The sequence below is a fragment of the Perna viridis genome, chromosome 7 (genome assembly GCF_037379345.1).
Source record: "Perna viridis isolate PV_CMFRI_1.1 ecotype Kerala chromosome 7, ASM3737934v1, whole genome shotgun sequence".
In the NCBI taxonomy this organism is placed as follows: Eukaryota; Metazoa; Mollusca; class Bivalvia; order Mytilida; family Mytilidae; genus Perna; species Perna viridis.
In genome coordinates this window covers 35,964,256-35,977,259 of record NC_142451.1, presented here as the reverse complement: position 1 = coordinate 35,977,259, position 13,004 = coordinate 35,964,256, and the positions used below count along the sequence as shown (strand labels likewise).

At 34.4% G+C, this 13,004-nt stretch overlaps 1 protein-coding gene across 1 annotated transcript; it reads left to right on the top strand.

Annotated features, from left to right (window-relative positions):
• Nucleotides 1–387: 387 nt before the first annotated feature.
• LOC148612481 (astacin-like metalloendopeptidase) lies at nucleotides 388–10,219 on the top strand. Its single transcript, XM_088593962.1, has 7 exons — nucleotides 388–510; nucleotides 1,777–1,834; nucleotides 3,983–4,098; nucleotides 4,426–4,560; nucleotides 8,265–8,364; nucleotides 9,350–9,477; nucleotides 10,043–10,219. Exons 1-7 carry the CDS (start codon nucleotides 462–464, stop codon nucleotides 10,195–10,197), a joined length of 741 nt encoding a protein of 246 aa, XP_088450088.1. The 5' UTR covers nucleotides 388–461; the 3' UTR covers nucleotides 10,198–10,219.
• Nucleotides 10,220–13,004: the final 2,785 nt, after the last annotated feature.

Sequence of the window (13,004 nt, the reverse complement as noted above, 5' to 3'; positions counted from 1 at the left end):
ATTAAACTGAACTTCGATGTATATAGGCAGCCAGGTCCGATAACTTTTTAAACTACTGGAATTCATTAAGAACCAAAAGCAAATGCATAATAATTAATTTTAGTTTGAATAAATAAATAAATTGAAATATTCTTTCTAAGAGGTCCAGCTAGACTACCAAACGAACCAACAAAATCGTCAAACATTTAAAGTATACATTCAGTACTTCAATAATTTTGTCCTCAAACACTGTGTATCAAAAAGATATAAAAAAATGTAAACGGTAAACACTTTTACACGAATTATATAGAGTTGGATTTTGTCAGACTTTTATAGGGACCGGTACATAAGTAGAAAACGTCCGAACATATTGCAGAATCAATAGCCACTTATATATTTATTACGAAAAATTAGACACCTGTCACAAAAGCGCTTAAAGTAGAAAATGTTCTTTTATTTTATAGACATACGTATTTGATCAAATGGATAATATAAACTTCTTCTTCATTGTATTTCTTCAGATTTTAGAAGGTAAGACAAAAGTAATAGACAATGAAAAGACTGGTGAAAAAAAATTCACTCAATGTGCTACCGTAGTTCCTAGTGTATCGTGTGACCTAGAAATTAAGACAGTTAATTGGTCGTGTCATCAGGAAACTTTACATGCTTGTATGGGTTTTCTTCATTTGTCATGTAACAGAATAAACTCTACGGTAATAAGATTTTTTTTTCATTCACGGACTTTTTTTTTAGAAAAAAAAACTATTGGTAGATTTGTATTTACTCACCGAATGCTTCCGATTGATCAGCAATTGAAAGAATGAATGGGATAGATTTGGTCTATATGATAAATATAGATTACAAAATAGATTATGTAATATAATTACTCGTCAAGATTGGGCTGGATTTTTTTTTGGTGGTGTCGGGGAGAGGGGATAAAGGGGCCATCGGCAAAAAAAAAAAAAAAAAAAAAAAACACGATCTTAAAATCGTCCGGTTTACTACACCTTGCTATCTGAAACATACATCAGTACTCAACCAAAAGTGATTCAGGATTTACATGTAATAAGTTTATCACACCTCAGTGCCCATTCAGCCACTAAATTAAATGATACTGGCTCGCAAACTGTGCAGCAGAAAAACCCAAACAGATGTTTCATTTGAATAGTCTCATAGAGCAATATGACGAATGATGAAAGTAAAAGTCGGAATAATAAAAATGGTGCCGCATTCGTCACGCACTGCTGAATTAACTAACGGAGGCGGAATAATCGGAATGCTGTCCATGCATGCTCATCACTTGCAGTGTTGAATGAATAAAAGGCTTACAAGTAAAAAGTCGTCCTTATATACATTGTAAATGAACGTTCTCTAAATATGTTTCACCATATTAATTCGATTTTAGAAATGAATGATGATACTTCTTTTCTACTTTTTTCATTTACAGACTAAAGAACTATTATAAATCTCACACAAATAACATTTCATTTTGTTAAAATGTACAGTAAATAACGAATATTTGTTGTAATCCGCGCATAAGTCACGTGTTACTTTTTACACAGGGTATTTATTTATATTCAACCCTAACAGGACACACTCTAAAATGTCTGTCATTAACACTAAAACCCTATTTAGGCGATTGTCACTGTCACAGGAACTGGATTCGCCGTATTTAATCCTGCCAATTACATACATTTGCAAGCTTTTTTTATTCCCTGTCTCAGCGCGGAAATTTTAACATGGTTTATCAGTTCCTATATCTAGAGTTTCAAATACTTTCTTCATTTCTTGTTTCAGGCATAGAGTGTGATAATCTGTATCTAAAGCTGTTTGAACATTTAACTGTTGCAGATACGTAAGTAAATAGGCTTATTATTTTACATGTGTCATTCATAATTTATCACATTATTATTATCACACTAATATGTAACAGACTTTTTTATATACAAATTAATCAATTCACATGAACATATGTAGCCAGGTTTAACTGTCGATGTAGAATAGTTGACGACTATAAGTTGGCGAGGGACGTGTACGCATTTTGAAAGGGTATTTGTGTCTTTTCGATTTGCGTTGATATTTGCACTTTAAAGCATTAAAGCGATTTCACAAATTGTTAGATTATTTAACAAGAGGCTCTCAAGAGCCTGAATCGCTCACCTTGTTAAATTTTGACTTTTATGGGCAATAAATTTAACAAGATGTTGTCAAACAATGTTTTACTCAAGAAGACTTTGGTAGGACATATCATAAGGACCATTTCAGCAATTCAAAGTTTCTTTCCACCTATCATAAGTTTCAAGATATTGGCTGAAAACTGTAAAAGAAACACACCGTTTATCCCCTTTCAAGGGCAATAATTCTTACAAGGAGTCGGCTGACAACTTTTATCCCTGAAAACTTTTGTATTCCCGATGATAAGGATCATTTCAGCTATTGAAAGAATTTGGCTAAACCTAACGGTTTTGGAGATATATGCGAAAAACTACTGTTTGACCCCTATGTTTTATTTTTAGTAACAGCAGCCATGTTAATCGACGGATAAAAAATCCCAACGTATGTTATATGCAGGATACCCCTAGAAACATTTGTACCGAGTTTGGTTTCAAATGGTCAAGTAGTGTCATGCAGAGGAGAAGATTTTTTTAAAGAAATAACATTAAAATAGCAAAAAAAAACGTTGAAAAAGGGCAATAACTCCAACATGGCTTAACGGATTAAAACCAAAATTTGACCGCAGATAGATCTCATCATGCTAAACACTTTTACTTCGTCAGAATCTAAATAAACTTGACGGCTTTGGAGATATATGCGAAAAACTACTCTCTGACCCCTATGTTATATTTTTAGTAACGGCGACCATGTTTTTCGACGAATCATAAATATCCATAATGTTCTATGCAGGATACCCCAAGGAACATTCATACCAAGTTTGCGTCCAATTGGTCAAGTAGTGTCAGAGGAGAAGAGTTTTGAAAAATTGTTTAACGACGACGATGACGGACGCCAAGTGATGGCAATAAAAATACAATATACATGTGGCATAAATATAGTTCAATTGCAGCAACAGTTCAAAACTTTCCTAATGCAATGTCTCTCTAATAAGTGACAAACCGACGAATTTATCGATACAAGACATCAAGTTTGTCCACTCGTCCATCCGTTCATCCGTCTGTCTGGCAAATCAGTTTTCCTAACTTTTCTTCGCCATTCTTGCAGATAATCATTTGATATTTTGTACTTTGCTTTACCACGACAAGTTACAATTGAAGATCATTTTTGTTGGGTCTATTGTTTTTACTATTTTATGGCCCTTGAATTTGTACGTTTTTATCAAATTTTCAGTCGTTCGGATTTTTGGATTCAGTTAACATATACAGCTATATCCGGATGAGTTACAGTCTCACTTCTAAGTTATGATTCTTAAATTTATCGTATTTATAGAAAATACCGCTTGGTGCACTTTTTCCTAAGCAAATTAATAAAAAGTACAAGTTTTGTTAGTAAAATTACCCTCTATGAAGTTGATCGGGATGAGTGTCATCTTAAGTAATAAACCTTTCATTTTTTTTTACGTTTCATCGGCGTGTAAAAGCGTTGACGGTAGCATATGTTCAATGTTCAAATTGTGCAACCGGACAACGCTTTTAAACGCCGATGCAGCATCAAAAAATGAAATATTGAATTCTCACAATTACATTGAATGTGTTTCTCTTATTTAAGAGATAGTTTCAGCTAGTTTTTTATGTTTAATTGAAGAAGTTTGTAATAATACATTCCTAAAACGAAAGGAGACTATTAACTGTTTTATAGGGGTTATTGTGGTGCATTTGTTGCGTTTCACCATATCTGTTCTTTTTTCTACAATGTATATGTATTACGCAATGCGCTCAGAATGCTTTTTCAACGGTGAATATAAACACTAAATATGATTTGTCTTACTACGCCTCAACATTCTGCTGACAACACATTTTTTTTCTATGATGTACATGTATAATTTCAGTCACCATCAAATCATTCATCGTATAGAGAAATCAGATGAAGATGCCATGTTCATGGTTGGTACTAGCCCGAATGAACATCCATGCGAAAAAAATAGCGCACTTCGCTTTTTAGAAGGTACATTAACGCTACTGCATTTAACAGGCATTTAAAACTTGCCATTTGTGTTAATACCTTTATTCAAGCGTAAATCAATACTTCACTCAGTCTCCCGGGTCGTATTTTAGTTTTCATATGGTATCCATTTCACGTTCATTTTCAATGAAAAGTATACGTGTATTCAGGTGCTAAAAAAATTGGAGAAATTTTTTTCTTGAAAAAAAAACCACTTTCATCTTATATAAAAGCATAAGGGTGGTCTTAAACACATATGTATATATGGATAGGAATCTCTATTTGTGTATGTATAGCCAAAATACGATACTTATGGATGTTATTCAACAGATTCAACGAGTGTATTACGATTTGAGCCTGGCTGTTCAGATTTAAGACATACATGGCTGTCCAGTAGTGAAAAAATCACGTTAGATATCAACAAACCGTCTTTTGATGTACATGTAATGGTAGCTAAAGACCAAAGTAAGTTTTTTGTTTGTTTGTAGAACTTCGAAAAATGACATGAAAAAAATACTAAATAACAGCTATGCGTAATATGTATTTTTTTGTAGTTCTCTCAACTGTGAAAATTAACTCAACCTCGGCATAAATATTACTACTTATTCTCGAAAAAAAAATCTTTTTCGGCATTTATATTCGATTATTGAACACCGAGCGACAACGAGGTGTTAAATGAGAATATAAATGCCAAACACATGTTAAAATGAGTACAAATCTACCCCTCCACCAAGTATTTCTTTCTAATATGACCAATACGGTGATTTTTGTGACAAAAATTTTCCTATGCGTAGCCAAAATAACGGCTGGTCCGTTTAACCTCCCCCGTATGGAAGTTGGATTAAATTTGTATAATGTCTTCGTATGTGTTAAAAGTGTGTATTTATACAATTGATTTCAATTAGATAACCTCTCAGCCGTCAAATCATCGTGACAAATGAGTGTTTTGTCTCGAAGGACAGCGAAAGAAAAGAGACAGTGCGCAGGTGCGAAAGGTGGGGTTGTACCGACAAATACTGTTTGACGATATGAATATGTCACATTAGAATAAGAAATATCTATAAGGAATACCATTTTTAAGGGTTTTTCGAAGAAGCAAGTCACAACCTTAGTTTACCGTCTTCGCTATCCAAGAGGTACGGTACTGTTCTTGATTCCCGGAACCGTAAACCCTTGGCCAACATTCAATTGCGTACGTGTACAAAGCTCGCTTAGATCGAGTTAACCTTTTCTCCAGGTTGAATTAAAGTAACTTATATTCAATTTGGGCTCTTTATAACAATTCGGTACACGTGTACAAAAGAGTATCACGCCTTTCTTACTGAATAGGAAACAGAGCAGTAGTCTCCGTTCACGTGTCATCAAATGATCGATCGCTTCAATTACTATTGTTCACTACTACTATTGTTGTGCTGACAGTTCTCAACGTGTGAATAGAATTCTTGTAAAAATTCCGGTTATGTTTTAGTTCTAATTCCATTTTTTTTTAAATATAACTGGTTTATATCATATTATATTGATTCCATGCACACAAAATTAAGACAAAAATGGAAAGATACTATAATACTTGAATATTTCGACATTTTATATGGAGGTACACACCTACCTTCAAGACTTGTTACAAACTTAATATATACAGATAAATGTATCGGTTTGTGGAAATACTACTTGACACAATACATTTGATGTTGTATGTCAGAAAGGGGACAAAAATGGAAAAAAAAACGAGGCGGATAGATCTGTTGAAAATGTTCAACCATAAGAATAAAAAAATAACGTTCATGGTGAAACGTAACGAATGCACCATCATATAACCTAAATACAAAATAGTAAAGACTTTCAGAAATCACCAAAAGGTCTTCAACAAGTGTAAAAACACTTTTAAGTAAGCTCTGAAAGGCCCCGAAAAAGGGTAATGAAATCCCCGTACGATAGCATAGCAATGACAATTCTTCAAAATCAAACTAAAAAGTATTAGAACGACACAAAGACACATTAATGGAACAACGTCTCCTGACTATGGACATGCGCAGTTTAATATAGCATAACTAGTTTTATAAGGCCTTAACCACCCCCTTTAATGTGAGATCAAAAATAAACCGAAACAACGAACACACCATCAAATTTCCTCAGTAATACACCCAATTCTCTTCATAGAATACCTCCACATACAACATATCTACAAAAAGAGATATTCATATTTGATATGCTGTTCTTATATACATAAATATATAGACAACATATTTCAAATTTATCTATACACTTTGAACAGGGATATAAATAAAAATGTTGATGCAATTAAAATGATGCCAAGAAAGTTGAGAAGAAAGCTCGCAGTTACTGAAAGCTATAGCTCAGAACATATTAAAGGATGACAATATCACAAAAATTACCATCATTTGAAATATTTGGTCACTCCAATCCAACTGATTGGATTTGGAGTAGTATCGTGAAGCAGGCGAGGTTCGACGTAGTGCAATATACTAAAAATCAAAACGCCAATGGCGCTGAACCTCGGAAATCATGAAATGTTTATTAGTATTTTAAAAAAAAAACTTTTATTTAAAGACGCTAATCATAATCCGCTGATGGAAATTTGTTCTTTTTGCATTTCCAAAAAAAAAAGAAAAAGAAAGAGATTAATCATTTAAAACGGGAACAGCGCATTCACCACTACTAAAAACACACACCCACACATTACGTAATGATTCAAAATTTTATTTAAATTTCAATCGTTTCCATTTAATTGTTTCGTTTCATTTGTTTCTCAATGGGTAAATCTTGACAACCTATATTTCGGCTTAAACGTAGTCAATCACGTGGAATCCATGTATGGATATCAAAGGCATTTATAAAATATAGTTCGATATAGTTTCCATAGTTTGGATTATGTTAAAAAGAATGTACTTTATAGACTATATTTCTATAAAAACTGGGTTAGCAATACCCTTTTTCATTAATAACCTGCAAGTGCTATTATGTCCTACTTGCGGAGCTCGGGATGCAGCCATATTTTATCCTGTTTTTGCAGAGTTACCTCCCGTAAGAGCAGGTATAATTTCGAAGTCTCTCTAATCGATATTCGGATTCGGGTGCAGAAAAAAGAGGTAACTCGAATGAAAATAGAATCCCCAGCAGACAAACACAACGGTGTTTCTAAAATTTACAAGGTGTTTCATTTTGTTGGTAGGTTACGTAAGGATGATTTTCATTTGTATCCCGGGTAAAGAAAATTTATGGCAGAGTCAGTAGAATGAGAAATTCCATTTTGACTTTCGAGATTTTCTAAAGTATCGTCGATATCGGATGGAAAACCTTACGTGTTCCGAATAGACACCTGCTCCAAAGGGAGATAAATGTTGACAAAATGTTGGTCCGCAGGTCGGGAATATTTTTGTATCAAAGTTTTGTATCGGTAAAAAAAAATGAGTAAACGTTTTCTAAGTTTGTGATATCGGTACCTCTAGTGAAAAAGCTTTTCTGTGAGAAATTTATTGCTTTCATAAAAATCGGACATTTTATTACAAATACGAGCTAAACGGACCGTTATGAAATGTAAATACAATAGGGAGGTCCTTCGGGAATATCACTATCTAGGAATGGGGAATTAACAATAGGAAAATAAAAAAAATCTCTTTCGTCATAAATTTCAGTGTGAATGTTGAGATTTCTTAGTGTCAGTATAAGGTGTAAAAATTAAAACTTATAACAAATGTGCAATAATGTCGTATTCGGGTATCCAACTGACTTGATTCGGATTGTTAGGTCATTCAGGTTGAAGAGGTATACATAAATGACCTTCTATTCTCTCGACCTGATTAATTTGAAATAAAAGATGGTATTATATTAGTAAGCTAGGAACTAGTTTTGTGTTTTGATCTTAAGTTGGTACCACACTGTCAATGAAAACCACAAGAAATATCTGCCACGTGTCGCCACCATGCTTCATTCGGTGATCAAACACCGTACAAGTTACCGAAAAATCCTGTTATAGACATTACTGCGCAAATTACGCATAATGTTTAGTCTTTCGTCTAAAATGGTACAATCTAATAAGATCTAGTTGTCAAAAATTCTACTTCGAAAGTAAGTCATACAAATGTATGTCTCATAATTTGCGTTTTTATATCAAAGATAAGATAGATTGAACTTTATATCCATATTTGAAGGTAAAGGTGGATGTAATACAGACGGCAACAGGGTACAATTAGTAGCAGAAAGATATGAACAATTTATCACAAGTGCCAATTTTCCTAAACCTTATCCAGGGTAAGTTGTTGAATAATTCTGCACAAAGTAAAGCATATGTCCATTGATATGGTCTTGCATACATGTGTATTCCAGTATGGGGTGACTATGATACGCAAATATTATTATTTCTTAACTCTGCTTTACTGTGTATATATTTCTATACTTTCTAAATTTGTATAAAGTGTTTGACAATAAATGAGAGGTTTCTCCTTCGAGTTAGTTCTTTTGGTTATATTCTTAATGTTCACGTAAGGTTTGCTTCCAGAACAAGAATTACATGTCTATAACTCTGCGATTTTTTACGACAGACAAGCTTTACTGACAGTATTTTACCATTTAAAATTGTCTATTTGCAATGGTAAAGCGAGCAACATTTTTGTAAGGATAAGAACATCATGTAATACTGTAATGCTCCGACCGCCCCGATGGTAGCGTGCTCGCCTCGGATGGGAAGGTCGTGGGTTGGATCCGCGACTAGGTCATACAAATGACATTAAAATTGGCAGTCACTGCTACTTTGGCAAGCACGCAGAGGAGACAAAGTGACGACTTGTTCTTGTTGGTTCGGAAAGTAATGTATGCGAGTAGGTTGACACGCCGACTTGTAGGTTGTTACTTATGTGAGAGAGTAATCAAGGTTACCAAGATTCTAGCGGAAATCAAAAGAATGTAATTCAGAGACAAAGACCAGACATTGAAAACAGACAATCACAACAAAGAACATAAAGTAATTAAATAATATGTGCAAAGTAACAAAAGTAAATGAGCAACTCGGACTCCACTAAAATCTGGGATCCGCGGCTCATAGCGTCGGATTAGTACAAAACAGGGTATGTTCGATTTGTTAATCGTTTTGTCCTGAAAAATATGAAAATATCTGCCATAGTATTTAAAACTACAATGATACAGCTAAGTTAACAATTATCCACACATGCTGTCAACACAACAGCTGTTGCTTAATTGCTGGTAATAGTCGTAATAACTGTATTTTTTTCTGTTTCAGAGAGGTTGAGTGTATGTGGAATATAACAGCTAGATATAATAGAGACATAGAACTAATTGTGTATTATATGGATATAGAAGTAGGACCGACGGGGGAATGTGTGTTCGATCATCTTCTAATTCGTGGAGGTACATGGCTTATTTTTAGTGGCAGAGATCTAGTCATTTTGAACACTAGAACCAGATAGGTTCCAGAAACAGGGGGTCCTAAATTTTACACTAATACACAAATGAACCCCTAAAAGGGAAGGAGTTCAAACCGCGGAATCCTCCTCTAGATCTGCCGCTGTATCCCAAGCAATGGAAAGGCCTGAGTGAAATAAATAGTGTATCATAAAGCGGGAAACGCGATTAAGACAATTCGATTGCACTATTTCGTTAAAAACTACATTTGAGTGATGCAAAGTAAAAAAATCGCTTTATTTTTTTGTCAAGCTGAAATAAATTTGAGTGTAAGTGCCAAAATAGGGAGGACAATCCTGTCTTAATCGGCTGACGTTCATTCGCGTATTTACCAGGTTAATCCCATCTCTACTAATGCAATATGATCCAAAACTATGAACAAGTACAATGTAAATAATTCGAACCTATCAATTTAAAGCAAGTGATCCTAACATTGTATATGACAGTATTTACTTCGATTCCCATTAAGATCGAGAAAATTATTTTTTTTTTTCATTTGCTCTTTTTTCAGTGGATGACAAAGAGTCCTTGTGTGGTGAACATGTCTGGGAAAAGGAAACTTTCTATGGATCAAACTTACTTGTGGACTTTAAAAATGACAAAAGTGGAAAACACAATGGATTTTTAATTGGCTTTCGGGAAATATTTGAACATGATGAATTGTAATAAAGGCCTATATACTTAAAAATTAATTTAGTTTTAAGCATACGTATTGCTTTATTAAGGCATGAATCATCATGAAGAAATGTGCATTTTTGAAATTATAGGGTTGATTTACAAAATGGAAGATTAAACGCATTTAATCCTTTTTCAAAACGTTTCGGTCAAAGAACTTTGCTAGTTGTTTTTTTTACATTTTACGTTTACTTTCTGCTTCATGATGTAAATTGTTGTTTTGTAAATGATAGACTGATTTGTGACATGAAAGCAAGTAAAACAAACACCACATACAGCAGATTCATAAGTTTTATTGTTAGGAGGCTGTAGTTCAACGTGTCTATTCAGGGGACTGATTCATGATTTTTTTCGGTAGGGGACATAAATGTATTTAAAAAGCAAGACAATTTTGAAGCTAGCAGTTGTGAAAGACTGTTTAGATATTGTAAATTGTTATACTTAGCATAAATTCGACATGACGGATATGAGAGAAACCAACTCCTAGATTCTGATATCTGAATACTTTTAAGGGAAGTCGAACCAGCATTAGTACGTGGGCTTACAGTCAAGATTTCGTGGACACAAATGTCTTCGATTAAGTTTGGGACGTACGCCAAGCACGCTTTTCCTTGGATCAGCGCCTGTTATACTAATATGTCCTATTTGTAGGTATATGAATCCCGTCTTTGAAACTGACATATTACGTTCTAATAAATCTCGTTTCACATAATTATGAAAATTCATAAATCGCTTAACAAGCTGCAGATGAAGTTCAAAAACTTTATAATGTAGTACAAGAATATTTTCAACGCTGTGCACACACACACACACACACATCATAAAAAATAAAAAACTAAATAGCAAAATCCACGAAACATATGTATATTTGTGTTATTATTATATAAATTATATAAAAATATGAATTTGAAAATTCAACTATTATTTTATCATGTAATAACATTAGAATTTTTAAATTCAAATTTGTATTCAACATATGCTTCTAACACGACTAACAACGAATAAAATCAAAGACAGAAGTCTTCAAAGTCGCTAATCGTCAAATATTCACTGTCACTGATTTTGGCCTACTTTCAACATCCGAAATAGTACGAATGCGATGTGCTCTATAATCGGGTGACTTCTGCCAAAATCTTGTTTCTCTTGATATCATTGCATACTCTTTCGTAACCGTTATGACCGGAACGTTTTTAATCATCCGGAACAAGATTAAACAACTGGCAATGGCTATATACTGATATCGATGTCCTGATAATATATATGACCTTCATATAATCAATTGTAACGAACGCCTGTGTTTGAATCGGAAACTGGGTAATATTACATAAATTCAATGCTAACCGATCATTTTATCTTTAAAAGTAAACTCCGTAATAATATAAGCAAAAAACACGCAAAGGCATGTGTATAATATATTTTAAAACCAGTTAAGGAACAGATTAACCAGCTGGCAATGAATATCCATAAATATCGGGGCGTGCTAATGTATATGACCTATGTAGTCTGTTAACGAGCGTCAGTGTCTGAATCGGAAACTGGGTAATGTTCAAAGCTAAACGATCATTTCATGTAAACTTCCCGTTCTCGTACAATTAAGCAAGAAACACACGTGTATGATACATAAGAGGCACATTTTTATCTCGTATGAAGCTAGAACTATGACGCTATGGTGGTAAACACGGCGAGGATCTGTAGCATTGTGTGGCGTATAACTACATATTTATGCAAATCATATGCGAATATCAAGTACTGAAATTACGAATGAAAGAAGTCAATAATATTAGCAACTTAAAAAGGAAAATTATTTTTTGTTTTTGTTTTGGTGAATTACGACAACTTACTTATAAAGCAGAAAATTGTCCTCGATATGTTTGTAGAAAGAGTACTCAAATGGACCAAGGTCATAGCGGTATTCAAAACAATGTAGTCCAGGAACAAAGACCAGACATGGAAAACAGACATACACAACAAAGAACATAAAGTAACTAAAATCATACATACAAAGTAACAAAAGTAAATGAGCAACTCGGACTCCACTAAAAACTGGGAGCATGGACTAGGTGCACCGGTAGGGTAAGCGTCCTCTGCTTTTCTAGAAACACCCGCCGAGTTGCTCATAAAAATTCAAGTATGTGGTAGACGAAAGAGGAAAGGAAAACTTTGACACGCTGAGTAAATCAGCTTTCCTGGCGCAGAAGGATACACCGTAATGATCCACGAGTTCATGATGACGACCATAAAACCAATCTTGTAGCAACATAACCCTGTTCCAGAAGCCTATTTGTTGAAAAACGCGTCCACCACACTGGGCAAATATGTTGTCGATTTTATATACTACATATACATGCAAGTTATACCTTTATCAAGTTAAACGATAGAACAGTCATGTTGATTGATTAAAATTCCTAGTGTACTTTCAATCGATGGAATAAAAAAAAATGAAAACTGTACCTAGATACTGTACACACTCTACACTTTTGACGTACTCCCATGTGGGGTCTGAGAGAAGGCCAGAGCGTCAACAGAGCAGCCCACCGCTAGTAGGACATACTCTGACTGAGTTCTTCGGTCAGGTATCCCGAAGGATACGCTCCGCTACTTCCAACTACTAACAGACATCTACTAACAAAATCCCCGTAATGGGCGGTCGTGCGAGATCCAAAAGTATAGTAAATACCGTAAAAAACACCAATTAATCGGGGATAATGTACACAGTCTGTACGTTGGAACGTATCCCCAAATAGTTCGAGTGGGAAAACGCTCTCGGACCCACGTGGGGTCTGGGAGTAGGCCAGAGG